Genomic DNA, 19,275 nt, shown 5'->3' with positions numbered 1-19,275 from the left:
TTTGTGAATGTTGCTGGGATGTTTCATCCTGGTGCTATTCCATGGAACCCTGCTGTGTCTGTCAAGGCAAGTATATTGCATATCCTCTTGAGAGTAATGTGAAAAAAAAAACCCAAAACCTCAACTTGAAGCAGAAGAGCAAGTTTTGCAACACCATTTATTGTCTAGGTAAGCTCAAGTGTGAACCCCTGGTTTGAGCTGTAGTGGGGATTTGCTTTACAATTGCTTGGAGGCAGCAGTTGTGTTGAAGAAAAGGTTACATGGGAGGTTTACAGGGAGATCTGCAAAGGTGAGTGGCAGAACCACACAGTGACAATTGTACTTCAGCTGCAAGTTTTCCAGGTAATTCCATGGGTATAAGTTAGTTGCAAAAATTAATAAATCTCAACTAGTGTGGCCTTCAAAAAATGACTTAAGACTTCTTGCGTTCAGAAATACCAGAGGTGCTGGCTCTGCTGCCTGGCTGTGAGCCAAGAGCTGCTGCTTCCTCAGGGGTGGGGATAGGCAAGGTCAGCTCCACCACTGTGGCTGGTGAAACCTGACTTGAGGCTGAAGTTTTTCTGCTGGGAACTCTGAAAGACAAAAATTTACTAATGAGGATACAGAAATTCCTGCATCAAACAGAGCTGCCAAGGTGGGCTCACCATGAAGCCACCCAGTAGCCATGTTCATTCCAGAAACCCCCTAAAAGATCTCTGTAGCCACAACCACTAAATGGCTTCAGTAACCACTGGGAATGTTGGATCAGCACAGCACAGGCTCTATTTGAGCATACATTGAACAGGGGAAGAAGGTACCAGTAAAAGCATCAGTACCTTTTCTGTTTAATTAGGAAGGGATGTTCACGCTACAAAGTGTAAACTGTGGCTCAAAATTGTCCTTTTATAACATCAAACCATTTTTTTTTTTAGCTAGACCACAGTAAACAAAAGTAATTGTAATTATTCTGTAATTATTGGGCTTTCTAAACTGTGATGGATGCTGAAGTAAAGTTCCTCATGTTCTAGAAGAATGTACTAAACTTAAAGGACAGAGAAAGGAGAAAATTTTTACAGTCTTCAGCAAAAAGAAAATTGAGGTGACCTTAAGAGTAAAGAATTCTTTCAGTTAGGGACTAATTTTGCTGATTTAAACTTGATCTTTAAAAAATCTGAAAGCAACCCAAGTGTTGGAACTTACCTGGTAGGAGGTAGTGAGCTCTGTGGGGACTGAGAAGTTTGACTACCAGTGGGAGAAGCAGCCACAGGAAGCTCTAAATTGTACTAGAAAAATTGGAAAGAAAAAGGTTGACCTGATGGTTGTATAATAGGATTGAGATATCAGGAGCACTTAAAAGTGCTTGGCATTGGAAGATGTTGAAAGCAAGTGAACACTTCTGTGTTTTCCCATATTGTGAGTTGTCCTTGAAAGACACTCAGTTATAGGCTGGAGCTCTCACTCAAGATTTTGGTGGCAGTTAAGTGGAAAGCTCACCTTGTCAAAGTACATTTTAAAGGCTGGAGCTAAATCAGGATTTGCTTCTAGAACATCAGCTATCACTTGGTTGACGGTTCTGTTGAAAGCTTTCAGTTCCCGAAGATGAATGTCTCTCTCTTCCAGTGTTTCTGCTCCACCTTCTCTCTGAGACTCAATTTCTCTGCATAGTTTGGAACACTTAACACAAATATTTTTAAACATTATTATAAATATTTTTAAACATTATTCTTAAGAAAATTTTCAGAAACCTGCTAAGTTTAACCCACAGAGATTAACCCACACTACTGTCTATAAAGTTAGAAGTTGTCATCAATAAACACACAAACCTGTTTCATAACCCTGTTTAGTTTTGGCTTCTGTTCTTCAATGTCTTTTTTCAGCTGCAAAATAAAAGCTTGTTTTTCCTTCTTTTGCTCTTTGAGGAGGGCCTGCTCCTTCTGTATTACATCAAAGTGTTGTTGCATGCTCTGCAAATTCATTTGAAAGTAGAATTAGTTTATAAAGCAGGTTTGGTATCCATTCACTTTTTGTATTTGTGGAAGGGTCTGTTGTCATTACTACTTGTTTCTAAATGTAGCTCAAGCAATTAGTTCTAATGTTAACTCAAAGCTTTCTGCCAGTCCAACTGTTTGGTGGATACAGACCTGGACAAAGAAACTCCCAGGTAATTTACATCTCTTTTAAAGGTACTGGTAATGAGGTTACAGGTTTGACTTTTCAGATATATCTCATACTGGCTACAAACTATTTACTTGGCACCCTACCAACTTACCAGTGCAAGCTATCCTGAAAAAAAACCCAATACTGTTTCCTGTAGAAGAGGCATACCTTTGACTGGAATGAATAAAATCAGCTCCATAAGGGCAGCTGGACTTTTAAATACATAAATTAATAAACAAAACTTTAAAAAATTAAAAGGCAGGAATGGGTTTGCTGTAACACCTGTTACATGCTAGGACTTACTCCCTGATGAAGATCTGTGTCCCTTTACCTTAAGAAATAACATCTCTGAAATAAGATCTACGTCCTGTGGTGGTAGAATAAGCAATAGGAATGATTATTGACTGTAGGCAGTGACTCAGGGCTTAGAACAATTATGTGGAATATGACCATGGGCCTTTGCTTTTTCTGCCTAATAAAATTCTAACTGAAGTGTCATACATCAGAATTAAAATGATAATTGAAATGTCAATCAACAGAATTAATTGTTGCACTTTCTTAAGGTCCAAGTGGCTTTTTGATAACCAGAGGAACCATGAGTGAATCCTTGCTATGGAGCCTGAGAACACAAGTTCTTTTTTGCCTGCATTTAGTGCTCAGCCTGCTAAATTTCAAGTCAGCTAATTTAATCCTGTTAAACTGAGGCACCCTCAGTGCTAATCAAACTGAATCTGTTCCAGAAAAATCCTGGGGTATAGATGCCAGAGGTCCCAAACTGTGTGGATTTTAATCTGTGGTGCTGGGCAGGATGGTACAATGGTGGTGTGTGCTGCACATGTGGCTGCTTTAGTGGCTGCCAGAACAGCAGCTGTCAGTGCATGTGGGATTCTGAAACTTCTAGCTGAATGTGACTAAACTCCTGAAGTTTTGGTGTGATTCGAGAAAATTCAAATAATCACTCACTTTTTGAAAGGGGATGTAGAACCTTCTAAAAATAATATCCTAATAAAAGAGCAGAAAAAAAATTGTAGCACAATTTCCTATTATTTCTCTAGGATGTCCTTCATAGATTTAGCTACATGTTGCAGTCTTGTCTGACTGAACTTTACTTGTATTTTACCTGGAGATTTTTCTGAAGTTCCTTGATCTGTCTTTGTTTGTATTTGTATTTTTGATCAGCATCCTTTTTGTCCTTTTCTAGTTTCAATTTTTCCTCAAGTTCTTCACCTGTGATCCCAAACAATGAAGCAGCATTATTGCTGTGCATACAACTCAATTTTCATTTGAAAATAACTGCATCTCAGAAGATTACTATATTGGTGTTGGCAGTATTTCAGTGTGTCAAGGTTTGAGGGGTTTTTAAATACTCTCCTACTAATTCCAAATCACTGTCAAAAAGTAACTGACTTCATGAGGGAGAACAATTTAAGAGCTACCGGTTCCAGAACCAGCAGAGGGCACAAAAGTTAAATAATAATTATTATTTAGAATTAAGTTCTATTTTCTATCTAATTTCTATTTCACATACTTGTTTCAGGGACTGCCTTGAAAGAGTTTTTGTAGTTTCTGTTCCAGTTTTTAAGTACACACAAACTGTTTTCCATAGCCATGATTTCTTTCTGAGCTTTGCAGATCTTTGCATCCAAATCATCACCTTCTTGCTTAAGGGCTTCCTTTTCCTGTGCAGCCTGAAAGCAAATCCACTATTTTAGGTGACTGCAGATATACTGAAAAGATTAATTTTACAGAAAATATTTACTGTACAGCAATATTTAGGGGCTAAAACCACTTTAACTGAGATTTGGGTGCCTAGAGAACTGGAAGGAGGAGTTATTGACAGTATTGAAGTTCTTTGAGGCGTTTCATTATGTGTATCTGTCTCTCTGCCTGAGCTCACTTAGTCCTGCCCAGCAGCATCCACATTTTGTGGAGATCAAAATAAACAGATTCTTGTTCAAGAACCAGGGTATTGCATTTTGGATAAGGACTGATTTTCTCTTTTTTTCAGTGAAAAGCTGAAGTATACATAGGTGATTGGTAAGTGAAAGGGGAAAGCAGACATTCTTCAAGGTATAAACCCCATATGGCAAAATGAATACCTGGAAATAACTCTGACAGGTAGAAGAATTTAAGGTCCTGTGAGATTCCAATAAAGTTCTTTCCAGTTCATAGTGGATTATAACTTGACCACTAATTACTTTGTATTTTTAAATTAATGAGCACTGAAGTTTTCAAACTGCTCAGAATTAAGGCTCCATATAAATTCTTGTGAAATTACTGTATAATTTAAATAACCACTGGTGTCAGATAACATAAAGCAATTAGACTCAAAGTAGACAGTAGGCAAGGAGGTTGTCTAAGAGCCCAGGGAAATCTATAGTTTAAATAATTGAATTATAATGAATGATGTTAATAAAATACCTTAATTACATAGTAGGCCTGACTTTTCATCTCCTCTCCTTCAGGTGGCATCATGGAAAGAGTAAAAATTTCATATTTGCATTTCAGTTTATCAATTTTCCATAGGCGATCTTGAAATTCAGCACTGTTTGTTTAGGGAGAAAATACATGGGTTGAGAAAATGCTTGTCTGGTAGTGTTTTGTGGGCAGTTCTTGCTGCAGCAGTTTAAATTCCTGGTGTTATTCCAGCAGCCTGTACCAGGAATTGTACTGGACCTGCTACAGGTCTTGGTGGTTTTCTGTGCTCCCCCAGCCACAAACATCCCTTGTTCTGGTTACCTATGTGCCTTTTGAAGTTCTAAGTGGAGTCAAATCTGTTTTCACATCCCAGATCACTACATTCTGAGAGGCTGTGCCACAGTCCTTCCTCAAATTTGCGTTGCCAAATTTATGGGTTTGGCAATGCACTCCCAGAGCTGCCCCTGCTGATGGTACTTCACGTTCCAGCTGCAGGATGAGTGTGAGGAACAGCCAGAAACAGGCCCAGATCAGATTCGCTGGGAGTATCCAACAGCTGGGTGACACCAAAGGAAGAAGGCCCAGTCTGTGCTCTCAATCATACTAAATCACTCTAATTCCCATTGTGAGGGGTGTGGTCAGCAGGGCAGTTCAGCTGCTGAAGTGTTCAATTTTGGCTGAATCTAGGTACTGGGATTTCAGGGCTAAAACCATCCCAGATACTTTAGACTGATTATTACAGGAGGGAAAAGTTATTTCTAGGTCATTGCTTTATGAGAGGGTGCATATGTAATTAGCAAGATTAATTTTTTATATGGGACACATAATGGAAAGCTTATTAGTTAAAAAGAAGAAAAAGCCCAACCAAACAAAATATACCACAAAGCAAACCACTCTTACTGGTTGAATCAAAGAAATTACAGTTTTAGCAAGCAGCTGACAGTTAGCCCTCTTTAAAAGCAACTTTTCATATACTGTTTCATATACTTTGGCATACTTCCAGACACATGGTTTCACATGTCCAGATTATTTTGAAAATGGCAGAGTCACACACAGAGTGTTTACTGTAAGATGTCTGTGACTGAGGTTTCCTCTCACTTCTGCTGAGGCTCCTCACTCACAGCAAGGCCACTGATCTGTTCACCAAGGAGTTAAAACTGCTGTCTGAGGTGTCACAGCTGGGGTCTCTTGCTGGCCTCAGCTGTCTTGGTAGAAAACTTTGAGCAAGATTTATTTAATCCTCAATTTCTCTAATGGTGAAGCTGAGCAAACTGCTTCTTTCTTTAGTAAGTCCCCAGTAAAAATGTACTTGGTCAAAGCTACAAGTTGAATTTCTACAAGAACAGTTACCTCATGCGATGCCGTTCCTGATCCAGCAGCCTTATCTCAGAATCCAGCATTGCCTTATGGATCCTGATCTCCTCAGTTCTTTCTGCTATGGCTTTTTTTAACTCCAATTGTTGTTTTTCCAGTGTTAGAACTTTCTCTGCTTTATTACACAGAGTATTTTGAAGGCGCTTCAGTTCTAGCTTTAAGAGATTATCTTCAACCATCATCTCCTAATAAGTGCCAAGTGGTATCAAAACAAGAAACCATTGTTTTAATTAAAATCATTTATCATTTAGTAAATTAATATTTATTCATTATTTTACCTTTCATATACACACAACTGTAAAACTAATTTTGCTCTGCATTTAAAAGTCTTGGCATTTTCTCATTTGCCAACAGTCTAACATAGTGACTGTGACAGGGGTAGATTGTTTCCTGAATGGTTTTATACAAATTCATCATACTTTCTAATTCAGGCTGAGTTTTGGGTTATTAGACTTCTACAACTTTTTTGGTTTAGGTGGTTTAAAAAAAAAATAAGAGAGCTTACAAGGAGCTTTCTGGAGCAGTTAGTATCTCACTTGAACCATTAAAACTGTCTGGAAGTATATTCTAGATTCTGTAGGCCTGAAAATCATCTTGTTGCATGAAAAAATATTGTATATACCAAATCTTATGAGAAGCAGCAAGCAGTGAACTTCATTAGCATGCAAATACATTAAATAATTCTTTTAAAACATCAAATGATTCCAACTTGACCAGTTTTTATCTGAGTGCTTTTAGATCATCAGCTTCTTTTGTTCCACTGAATTTCCCCAAAAAAGTTCCACATCTAAGGAAAGAGCTTTCATTGAGGAGGAAGTGTACCAGTCAAGTTGAAGGCAAAACTCTTTTCCCTTCTACTTAGACTCTGCTTTTTGCTACTGTGTTAGTGCTTCCTTTAGGAAGGCTAAAGATTACTGCATGAAAAAAAATCGTACAATAATTCAAGGAGTGGGAACTGTATTTTTCTGTTTATCAAAATATGAGGAAATGATTTACAAATTGTTTCTAATTCCTTAAACTTGAATGTAAACTGATTCAAATCATCTGTTAGAAAAAAAATGCTTAGAGTTTGATAACAATACTTAGCCAAACTTATTAGCAGGCCTCACAGCTTGAGAGTAAAATCTCAGTGTTACGTAAAGACATCCTTGAGCAGTAAATATATTTTCTATTTTAAAGCTAATTGTTTCTCGGGGGAAAAAACACCAACACTCACTGACCTAGTGGATATTGTAGTATAATTAATGTGGGATTAAACTGATATTTCATCAGACTTCCTGCTGTGGAGGGAGAAGAAGCAACCGTTTGCCTAGTAAGATGATAGTGATAAAGATGACTGCAAAGTCTGGGAAAGAAGTGTCAATTAGAAAACTACAGGAGGTGTACTGATGTATGTAATGATGTAGCACTGTGGAAGGCAGATGACACCCCAAACAGTGTCCTGTATTAGTAAAGTTGCAAAATAATACTCTACCTGCTTAATGTGTTTTGCTTTTTTTAACTCCTGAAGTGATCTCTCATTGAAAAGAGTTAGTTCTTCTATCTTCACTATCAAACCACTTGTTTCTTGTCTTGTCTTATCAATTGTTCTCTTGGTGATTTGGACATCATTCTGTTTCAAAATAAGTTATATCGAGCTTATTTCAGTGAATGTAAACGGCAACAAAAGCTACTAGTTAATTTTAAATGAGATATATTTAAGTCCTGTAACCAGGAACCATCATCATGATGTATCTAATATGCTGCTCTGCAAAGTGCATGGCGTGACCTCATGCAGAGTGCTGCACGGGGACTTTGGACAACTTTAAATGCAATTGCACTTATGAATTCATGAAAACTATAAAAGTGACAGCTTTACAAAACAGCATTCTCCTATTTCTGCATGGGCCTAATGATAAACTCAGACAATTGCAAGCAGTCAGTCACATGCTTGAGAAAGCTCAGCTTGTCCTTCCAACATTCAACGCTTGTCTTCATGCTAAGGTGTCTCCCTTTTTCTGGAAGTTACAGGGAATTTATGAAGTTTTCCACATGGGTTACACAAAGTTCAGATACCCTTTAGACTAATGCCAACTTTTTAATTACTAAGACCCAATCTACTTAATTCGCTGAGGTTTCTAAATGACACACAGTCAAAATTATGTTCCAAGGAAGTTACCTGAAGTTTCCTGTACAGTGACTGTAGAACATCATATGCCTTTTTCTTTTCTTCTAAAGTTTTCTTAAGTTCAGCAACTTTTCCTTCCAAAACTTCTTTTTCATCTGAATTAACCTCCCCTTCTAACCGTGACAGCCGTCTCTGTATTTGCTGAATATAAAAATCCTGTTAAAATAAATTTGAAGAGAATTAATAGTCTGAGATAAGCAATAAACTTGGATCTAAATATTGGCTTTAAGACAGTCACCCAATTAAGCTATTGTTTTTATAATAGTTTCTGGCTTTTAGACCTCATTAGCAAAATATCTCAGGTGACTGATGAGCAGTGATGGTTTGGGGTAATCTTCTAGAAGAGTAACAAAGCACACTCAGCACAGGCTGCTGTAGGGAGGCTTACAATGGAGTTGCCATCTTATTGCTACCAGTGGATGCTGATATAAAAGCAAATTTTCAAAGTGGTGCATAGGAAATAGGCACATAATCCAATTAGTAAATAACAGGATTTTGGCATGTACCTCTTGTATTGCTTTAAAAATACACCCTGAGGTGTCTGTGGTTCAGAGGGATCAAAGTAAAGAATGGATTTTAGGAATTAGCGGGAAAAGCAGCAGATCCAAAAAATAATGAAAACAAAAGTGCAAAAATGTAGGTGATATATTTTGGCAAGCTTGGGTAATTTCAATTTTATCTGTACATCTAGAAATAGAAATAAATGCAGACTTTAAATGATTCTACATAGCATTTCCAAAATGGAAAACTGTTCAAGATTACAGAATTCAAGCAATGTGCTATCAGTACACTCAAGAAACAATCACAGTATGAAAATACATTAGTATTTTACCTGGTTATATATTAATTCTTGTTGTTTTAACAGATCTGTGTCAAGTTTGCCCAGTCGACTCTTGAGATTTTTAAGTGATTTTTGACCTCCCTCAATTTCTGCCAGAACAATCTTCTCCTTATCACTCTGCATTTTTAATTCCTGAGTCTTCTTGAAAAGTAGGTCCTTTAACTGTCTCATTTCATTTTCTTTTTCCTGGTGACAAATCGATCATTAAGTAGAACAAAGAAATAATTAATCACATCAGAGTTAATTTCTGAGGAATTGTTTTTATTAATCATAGATAGAAAAAAAGTATTACAATATCCATTAATATGAACGTGGAGTTTTGTAAGCCTTCAAAATGGTTGGCAAAACAACTATTTGACTTAAAGAGGAAGTAATAATTTTTATTAATTTTTAAAAAATCTAATCCTACCCTACAATTACATGACTTTTTTTCCCTAGTTATAGGAATGCTATCTTTTCAGCCTTTCAGAAAACTAAATTCCTGTCATTCTTTTCAAAAAACCTCCTTACTGCCTCCAGCATCTGTAAATATTTGAGAAATATAATACAAAGCTTTTCAATGGTTTATTAAATCTTGTAATGTTATGTGTGCACATATATGTATGTGTGTGTTTATCTAAGAGGGAATAATTCTGAAAAATTACACCTTCTAAAATCACTTCCTTTTTCTCAGAGGTAAAGTGCCATTAACACCTAAATCAGTGCAGGAAATGAAGTTTTAGTAGGATAAAAAACAATGCTGAACATTTCAGGTAACCTGAAATGGACTGAAAACAATGAAAAATGAGATTATTTTCTTTTTATCACCCTAATAAGGAAAACAATATTATTTTCCTCCTTCCTTCCACCTCTCCCACTCAAGCAGCCAAAGACCTTGCAAAGCTCAGGCCATTGAGCATGACAGTTTCCTGTGAGGTACATCCTACAACAAGTGATGTGATTTCCCCTTCCTGTTCCAAAGGACTCATTTACACTCAGCTCAAGTCTGGTACAGAATTTGAAGATGTACATTTAAATTAATATGCAAAACACCTGAGAACTCACTTTTCTACATTGATTAACAATGTATTTATTCTGGATTTAGTATGTATGTGACCACCTTACTGGCTTAAATAATGGTTAAAGATACGTTAATGTCTTCTCTATGGGTTTGTAATCACATTGCCCATTCTACCCAACAGAATTTGTTTGCAGTTGAACTTGCTCTAAGTGCAATTCCAAATTCAAAACTCAGGATGTTAAAGGCAAGTGTAAGTTTAATATGAAATTATTATGGACTGTAGCATATGTCAGTAGGCTTTGCATCATCCTTGAACAAAGGAACTTTCTTCTGGAAGTAAACTGATTTTTAAGCATGTGCCAAATGCTGAGTTGTATTTCTAAAGCTAATGACAATTATAAATTCATCCACTGACACTGGATCATGATTTGACCTTCGATTCTTTATTGCATATCTAAATTAATTTATTGAGCAGAAATTGTTGCTCTCCCTTTAAGTGAGGTTGTTAAGAGAGATAAGACATTCAATAAGCTTCACTGTGCAAAAGTGTTTTGCCACAAATTGATGAAGGAGAAGTACCACAGAACTAGAAAGCAAAAACAAGGACATTTCATCCACATTGTTCCTGTAAATATCTCTTCACAGTAAATTAACAGATGCAGCTAAGAGCCATGTGTGTCTAATGCTGATGGAGGGGAGGCTTCTGACTAATACATTACAGACATTGTTCAAGAACAGTTCATCCTAGCTAAAATATTCCCCTGCAGCTGTGGAGCTGCCAAGCTCAATGTCATCTTAGGTTATCTGCCACAGACACGGGTAAAGAAACCCTGCTAAGGCTTTTGCCACCCTGGAAACTGTCTAAAGGGGAAGAAAAGAAGGTTTTCATTTTAATGAAATGCTACACCATTACTTGTTTTCAAATTATCTGAAAAGCCAAAACAGTAAGGCCTGTAATTTAAGAAGCTCTCCATAAAGGAAAGACATCCCATCTCTAGTTTCTGAAAGTGTATTTAAAATGTGCGATTAATGCCTGTGGAGTTAAAAAGTTTGAAAAATGACATTCACTCTACTGCAAGGCGTTATTTCACATGCATGCTCTAGGAAACACAAAATGGAGAAGAAAAAAAGAGCATACAGTGGTATGAAAGAGCATACAGAGGTACAGCTTTGTTGTCAGCTGTGTGGGACACCTGCTGTCACTTTAATTTAACCTGGTCATTCTGGAGCAATGAAAGCTTCAGCATATCCAATGCTCAGTCGTCCAGCAAAATGTAAAAGAATATTTCTGTCATGTTCAGTCAGATACTAAGTAGTGAAAATACTTTAAGAGAATTTGTAGCAAAATGACAAAACAGTATAAACATTTCCTGAAAGATTGCATTACATCACTGCATTATTCAGAAGCTCTTTACAGTTAAGCAGATGATAATGAATTTTTTTCCTATACTTAATTTGCAACCTAAGAAGTGGGTTTTTAATTTTATAGAAGTATTATTAGGCATGTTAAAAAAAGTCACCTTATTATAGCCTGTATATGCCACTTCCCAGATCAAAATCTTTATTCACAAAAATGAATCTAAAGTGAGCCGGTAATTACTTAACAGTCTCCAAGTTGGTTGTGTCAGAGTATCATGTAGTAGAATTAAAATAATGAAAAGCAGACCAGGCCAGACAAATCTGATTAGAAGATTTCTAAATATTTTTACACTGTTTGCCAAAATCACAGCTCTTTGCAGGTTTATAAATTTTGGTGTTGTTTTACTAGAGCCAAGAAATTTTTGGTGGCAGTGATACTGACAAGTCATCCTGACAAAATTCTCTTTAAAAACCTTATTGATGGGTATCAGTATCCTGAACTAATACAGTCAGAATTACTAGGATCATTTATTTTCCTCTAGAGTTTTCTCAGCACAGACATAGCTACATGCACACTTCAGTATTTGATGAAATAGCTACATGTCATATCAGTAATTTCATTTTAATAGAAAATTTTAAAATTAAAGAGATAATTTTAAAATATAGAGCCTGCAAATACAAACAACTCCTCATTTCTAGAAACCATGAAAATCATTTTACCTCAACACTTTTTTCTTCTTCTTTCAGTATTTCTTCCAACCTCAAAGCTTTCTCTTCTGCACTGAGTGTCTCCTCAATTGCAAGCTTCAGTTTATCAGAAAGACTTGCATTTTTTTCATTAAGAAGTTTTAATCTAAAAAAATGATAAAAGTTCAATGTAGGTTGCCTAGACAATGCTGCCAAAAGGGAGCAGCAAATCTGACTGAGCAGTTGCCTCAGCCTAAATTTCAACCTATGATAAGGAAGGCCCTGATTTTTTTTCCCCCCACTCTTTAAAAACAAGGTTTACCAAGAGCATTTTGCCTAAATTAGCCAATACCAAATCTAAGCATGAAGTAACCAGAAAGTTGGAGATTTCAGTCATCAACATTATTTAAAGTTCTTTTGTATCTCAAGGATTTGGTTGTATTATTAATCCTTACAAATGTTACCTTTAAAGGTCTGTTTCTTACCTGGCTTGTTTTTCCTGAATTTCTTTCTTCATATTGGTGATTTGTGTTCTCAAAGACTCTAGATCAGAAGCACTTCTGTTCACAATAGATTTCAAAGTCTGCAGCTAATAAACAACAAAATCAAGCAAAAAAGCTCTTACTTACTTTGGTACATGTTAAGATATTTAAAATCATATTTTCCTATTTATTGGAAAGTATTCCATTACTTTTAAACAGTGCTCTCCAAATGAGGAGTGCTGCAAATTCTGAGGCATTGTAAATTGGCCCAGCTAGTAAATTCAATAGACTAATTACATAGTATGAGTACTGGGAAAAATAGTAATAATTAAGAACATGAATTATGGAGGTGCTATGGACTGCAATTCTGGTCCAACAGCATCTGTATAAGTAGAACCATGGTTTTATAGGGCACAGATGACTTTCCTGAGGTTCTTTGTGAACATGGATAACCTTATATATCTAATAAACATTTCCATGTCAAACTTTGCTTGATACATAAAATTATTTTGATTAAGCTATCACTGTGACAAAAATACACAGATATTTAATTTGGTAAAAAATACATAACAGCATACACTCATTAAATAGGATAAGAATACTTTCCAATCAGTAGCTCTTTTATCTTTTTATCTTCACAATAAGTTTAATTGTTTTCACTGTCACAGATGAAGAAAACTGATCAAAAGCATGTATAGACGTTTTCTTAGAGGTCACAAGTTGTTGACTGAACTGTCTTCTTTCCTTGTTTCTCACAGGCATTCCACAGATATTCTAATAAGATGAGACTGTTCTATTATCCCATCATGGAATATTAATTGTGAAAAACTTCAAGCAAGAATTTCACAGCTTGAGATGCAAACCAATCAGTTCTACAAACCCTCAAGCTTGCATGAATTATAGGGTAATATAATAGCCTACACCTTGTTTGAGCTACCTACAGTTTAATTAGATCAGCCTATGAACCACCTGCTAGAGAAAAGCTATCCCAAAGTTAAGGCAACAGCAGAGCAGATTTTTTAAAAAGTCACTAAGCTTGCTGAGTACCCCAGTGTTACCATTTTCTTGTTAAGAAGAAACTTACTCAGGTAATACAAGTGTATCCCTTCTCAGCAGAGCCATGAAACTTGAATTACTGCTTAGAAATACTTCCACAGGCATTTAAGTAATTAATCAGTGTAGCTCATTCCCAGGTTTAAGTGCAAATTCAGTATGGACAGTATCAAGCATGACTTGTTCACAGGGCAGCCCTGTGCCACTGCCTCTTGATTAGAAAGCCACATGAAAGCACTGGGTGTTTTCCCCAGGAACTGTAACCAGACTACAAGGCCAACAACACACACTTCTGAGAGCATGGGACAGGAGTTGTTTGGAATCTGGAAGAGACTTTCATCTTCATACAATTCTGCAGTCTATGTCTGCTAAAGGAAAGAAGTCTCCTGAGGCATCTAACAGTGTTAGACCATTTAAAAGAAAACTCATCCATTTTACACCATTTTACACAACAAAGAATACATTCCAGTCTTTTCACCACTCTCAATGACAGGATTAAGTTGAGGGTTCAGATCCCAAATAAACAGGACTTGGCTGAGAAAAGCAACATTTTGCTGAATTATTAAGAGCCTAGTATAAAACCAAAGAAAAGGAAATGCTATTCCTGTATTTCCTCCATCTGGTGCTCAGTTCTAGTTTCAGTCTGTTTTCCTGAACTGTTTGGTCACCCTTACCTCATCCTGCAGCTGAGTTCTTCGAGCATCCTGAGTCTGGAACTCCTTTCGGAGGTTGTTTGCTTCCCGCTCAGCAGTGAAGATTTTCTTTTCATATTCCATGTTATTAACAGTTTCATTTACCAAAAAGGCAGTCTTCTCTCTCAGCAAAATTTCTTTGTTTCGGATTTCCTGTTTTGTCTCTGCAATTAGCTATCAGGATAAAAACATTTTAGATTTGCTTGCATTAGTTGTATTAGACTAATAAAGGGTACAACCAGAAGATCAATCCCTATTATTATTACTATTTGCTTGAGACTCTTATGAAAATAATTCTTCATTGATTGAATTGGGAAAAAAGAAGCTAAGCAAAACTTCAGGTAGAATTGAAACAGATGAAATTAAACAGGAAAATTACCAGCATTAGGGATGCTTACTCTACCTGACAGATTTATAACTACTCCATGAAAATTGTGCATTTTGAAAGGTTAAGTAAAAGATTACCTACCCAGAAAATTATACTGTAGTTTTGATGTTAAAAAAAAGCCAAAAAAAACCACCCCACATCAAACCCAAACCCCCGAAATGGATCAGTGACAGCAGTTTTACCAAAGCACATTGATCTATCTCCTGATCTCTTTTCTGCATCTGATGAATTGCATTCTCCCACTGCCTGATGACTTCTTGCCTTTCTTGATGAACCCTGCGAAAATCTTCAGCTGCTCTGTCAAGCTCCATCTGTTTAAAAGAAAGCACCTTCATGATTTCTGAAGTTAAAAATGCCACATATAAACAAGGGATCTTTGAGAACCTTAAGCACAAACCTGAGCTGTCATGGTTTCTGTAAGCTCATTATCTAGAGCTCTGCGCTTCTGGTTTGCTTCCCTGGTCAACTTTTCTATTTGAAGGGTTAATGTCTAAAATGAAAGGATATGAAAATATTTGAAAATGAAGTATTTCAAAGTAAAGAGATCACATTTTATAAATTTTTAAAGCCCTGCTACAATCAGGGGTTAAATGCTTGAGGTATCAATTTTACTGTGTTCTAGAAAATAAAAAATTGACAGTGAAGCCTCACAAATTTTCAGTCAATACAAGTGGCAATAAGAACCAAATTGCAGCAAGGCCAAAGTAACCCAAAGTAACATTTACTGTGTGTAAATGTGTGTGTGGTGTCCTTGGCATACAGCAGCTAGAGTATTTGTGTAAACAAACACTTGGGTTAAGTATTTAGTGAGTAAAAATAAAATTTCTGCTCACTCTGTTTGAAGAATATTTTAAAATAATAATATTAATAAATAAATAATAAAAGTATTTAAAAATAATATTAACCATAATAATAAATAATAGGGTTATCTATCTCTACATTAATAATATACTTGGGAACTCACTCTTATAAACTCTGATTTTGACCGGAATGCCTCTTTTTACAGATATATATGTTTATGTCTTCCATTATTCCAGGTAGCTTTACTGAAGTAGCTGTAATTTTTTCTCAGCAATATTAATAAATCCACACTATTCATCCATACTTGGTGTGAATTTTTGAACTCCTCTTAATTCAGTGGCACTGTTTTCTAGACTTTATTTGTGCACCCTCTCAAAAAATTTAAACTTAAATTTTACCCATATGAATAAGCTAATTAATGTCTTAAATTATGCCTCTCATTATTGCAAAACCTATTCTCTCAACTTCAAAATGAGCCTCGTATTGAATTGCACTGTTGTGCCAAATGGAAACTGGGTTCAAAGCAGTGTTGTACAAAATCTTGTCTTCATTTTATCTGATTTGATAACATAACAAGGCCTTCAAGTGATAAAATGGTTCTTCCTTTGGTTTCTGAAAAGTGCTGTCATTTCTACTTACTCCTAGTTTCCCTTCATCTTGCAGTGCATACTTCTGGATTGCAGTGGCATCATTATCTGTACGGTTCAACTCCTTCAGCCAGCTCTCCAGGAGCTCCTCATCCCAGCTCATCTGTTGCTTTAAGTTTTCCAGCTTCTTAGTGGTTTTATTTATAGTATTCTAATAAAAGAAGAGAAAATTAAAGGTTCAATATCAAATGTGAATAGTAATTGAAGCAACCAGTTCAAGCTACTGTGACAAGTTTACCCACATCTTGTCCACAGAATTGATAGTTTTCTTTTTTATTAATTGTGTTTTATACTTGAGGAATGTTATTGGACATCCTGGTCTTGAAGAAACAAGCCAGGAAGTTGCCACTAATTTAAAATGCATATAATTTTAAAAAGAAAAGTCAATCTCTGGCAAGATAAACCCATCTGCAGGGTATTTGTTCCATATGAATAAACTGATCTGAGGCATCCAAAGGTAAAGTTTCTCACTCACTCATTGAGGCCCAGTTGTTAGATCCTTATCCTACATATCAATTTTCAAACGTGACCTCTTCGTGTGACTGTGAAGAGACTTCCTGACATAAAAATGAGACAATCTAGACCCAGATGAACAGTGTGAATATCTTCATCCTGCTACCCATTCTGAGAGACTGGAGATTACAGACTTCAGAAGAAAAAGGGCAAAATTTTTAAAATATAATTAAATAATTAATAGGAAGAAAAAGAGACAGTTCCAAACCCAGAAGACCATCTGTAACTGAGTAGCATTAGAATACTTTGTAAATTAAACCAAATCTTTGATCTTTAAATCATGACCCAAGTTAATTTTATGTAGAGAAGATTTACCACCAACCTTTTTAATTTTTAAACCATTAAGAAATTACCTGTGAGGATTACAAATACTGTAAGATGAATGTGTGGCTGTGTATCTGGCATTAAGAACAGAATTCCTTTAATATTTACTAAGTCCTGACCAGTCTATGCAGTACATTCTCAGTGTCACTTTACTTGCCTACACAGGGAAAAGCCCATCCAGACCATCTACTAGATTACAAGCTTCATTATAATTAACTATTAATGACTTATACTACCATGTGCAAGTGAGGACAAGCCATACAATTCTGCAGTAGAGGTGTTCCCTTCCAAAATTTCAAACCTTACTTCTTGAATGCTTTTCTTTTGTCTCAAGGAAGCTATCTCATCTTGCAGTCGTTTAATGTCATTTTTGAGACGTCCATATTCTCTCTCAGCAAGGGCTTTAAAATGATGTTCAGTTTCAATTTCATTCTCTTTGGCTTTGTAAAGAGACTGCAGAATAATAAAGTTCAGTATTTTACAATAAACAAAAGTTCCATATTTTACAATAAAGTTCAGTATTTTACAATAATTAAACATCAACAATCTTTTCTTTTACATACAATCAAATCCCAAGTCAGAGATGGTTTCACCACGTAAATGAAGGAATTTTCAAAGAAAATTTATTGGCTTGATTTTAGTATCTCAAATACACATAATCTTATATATAGAGATATGTACACATCGTATCAAGTATCCACAGAGCAACCTTTTGCATCCCTAAAACCTCAATTCTAAGATTTTTTTTTCACCCCAAATTCAGAATCTTAACGTTTCAACATCAAAATCTTAGTTTCTTGATCACCAGTGACTTTACATCAGATCCAGGAAGAACAGCAAAAAAATATTTTATTGTTCTGTGCTGAGAGACCTCCCCTGCTGGCCTATAGCAATACGTAGATACTGCCTAACCTTTCTTTCCTTTAATTCAAATTAATTATTGAATATGGCCAAAAAATATAAAGAAGTTGTTCAGCTGCAGGGAAGTTTCCTAAGACTTTTTCACCCAGGATCTTTTATCTGAAAGGTGTAAATCTTTGTCTCAAGACTGTTTAGAAATCTAAACTAGCCCTTTTGGTCAGTTAATTCAGAGTGTAGGTAAAGACTTAGATCTTGACCATCTCACTTCATTTTCCATGTCTGTGAATTAAGTCTTTACCAGCATTTCACAACTAATTTTTCACCATTATAAAGATTATATTTTTCTTCCTTACACTGGTGTTTTCGTTGACCAATTTCTTTTTATTAGTATTTAGAAAAGTCCCCATTCAGGAAGAATTCTAAAATGTACCCTTCCTGACTTTTTCCTAGGTACAGTAATTTGAATTGGGATGGTCTTAATGACCATCAAATAATATCACTGAGATACATAGTTTAATTTTTGTTTCCTGTGGAAATCCTGGAATAAAGGCTTAACAAATCTCTAACAAAAGTGGCAAAACAGATAGGGACACCAGCCAGAGAGAGATACTCAGGCTTGTTTGACAAAACGGACCTGCCAAAGGTGGTGATTTACCTGAGCGAAGCTTATCTCTTGTCTCACGTTTTTCAAATGAGACGTCATTGCTTCTATGCGCTCCTCACAGTTTGTCAGCTCATTCTGCAGCTCCTCTTTCTCCTTTCGCAGCTTGTGGAGCTGTTTAAGAGTTAGAATCGTCAAGTTACTGTCTGTAGTTAAGTGTTTATTACCTACAATTACCTAAAAACAGCCACTGCAATTATTAATGAAAAAAACAACGTAAGAAGTAGCTGCTACATTCCTCCAAATGAGGGATTTCGGGAGAAAACGCGGAGCTTTGCTAAGGGAACGGACAACTCGCACGGCTCCTCCCGCGGGGCTCGGGGGATGCGGGGATCGCCGCCCCGGTTCCCGTGAGCTTTCCTGCTATCCATCCATCCATCCGTCCGTCCGTCCCTGCCTCCCCGGGGGCAGGGCGGGCTCCTCTCCCCGCGCTCACTTCGTCCTCCAGAGCCTTGTTCTCGGCGTTGGCCACGGGCACGGCATAGCCGGGCTCCCACTGCAGCTCGGCCAGCACCGGGGCGGCGGCGGGGCCGGAGCGGCTGTCCATGGCGGCGGCAGGGCCGGGGCTGAGGCGGCTCCGGGCGCTCGGCAACGGCGGCTCCGGCGGGAGGGGCCGCGGGCGGCACCGCCCCCGCTGCCCGCGCGGGCCGGGCCCGAGGGGAGCCGGGCCCGAGGGGAGCCGGGCCCGAGGGGGGCCGGGCCCCGAGGGGAGCCGGGCCCGAGGGGGGCCGGGCCCCGAGGGGGGCCGGGCCCCGAGGGGAGGCGGGCCCGAGGGGAGGCGGGCCCGAGGGGAGGCGGGCCCGAGGGGAGGCGGGCCCGAGGGGAGCCGGGCCCTGATGGGGGCCGGGCCCCGAGGGAAGCCGGGCCCGAG

General features: G+C 37.4%; 1 protein-coding gene across 1 annotated transcript; it reads right to left on the bottom strand.

Moving 5' to 3' along the window:
- Positions 1-125: 125 nt before the first annotated feature.
- CCDC39 (coiled-coil domain 39 molecular ruler complex subunit) lies at positions 126-19,041 on the bottom strand. The gene is made up of 20 exons (XM_021543427.4): positions 18,841-19,041; positions 18,399-18,518; positions 17,189-17,335; positions 16,038-16,196; positions 14,995-15,087; positions 14,780-14,908; positions 14,192-14,383; positions 12,468-12,571; positions 12,016-12,148; positions 8,928-9,122; positions 8,087-8,251; positions 7,403-7,540; positions 5,905-6,113; positions 4,558-4,681; positions 3,665-3,824; positions 3,257-3,363; positions 1,803-1,943; positions 1,474-1,653; positions 1,180-1,262; positions 126-572 (listed from the first exon to the last, which is right to left on the bottom strand). The coding sequence occupies exons 1-20, from the start codon at positions 18,949-18,951 to the stop codon at positions 413-415; spliced, it is 2,850 nt and encodes a 949-aa protein (XP_021399102.3). The 5' UTR covers positions 18,952-19,041; the 3' UTR covers positions 126-412.
- Between the last annotated feature and the right edge of the window lie 234 nt (positions 19,042-19,275).

The sequence above is a fragment of the Lonchura striata genome, chromosome 9 (assembly GCF_050655825.1).
Source record: "Lonchura striata isolate lonStrDom1 chromosome 9, ASM5065582v1, whole genome shotgun sequence".
Lineage (NCBI taxonomy): Eukaryota > Metazoa > Chordata > Aves > Passeriformes > Estrildidae > Lonchura > Lonchura striata.
This window is presented reverse-complemented; position numbering and strand designations above follow the sequence as displayed.

Coding starts and splice junctions, on each gene's coding strand:
- CCDC39 (XM_021543427.4), bottom strand. CDS start 18,951: ATGGACAGCCGCTCCGGCCCCGCCGCCGCCCCGGTGCTGGCCGAGCTG. Junction 12,572..14,191: donor GAACTCAGCTGCAGGATGAG/GTAAGGGTGACC, acceptor GTTGTTTATTAG/CTGCAGACTTTGAAATCTAT. Junction 6,114..7,402: donor AAGCAAAACACATTAAGCAG/GTAGAGTATTAT, acceptor GGCACTTATTAG/GAGATGATGGTTGAAGATAA.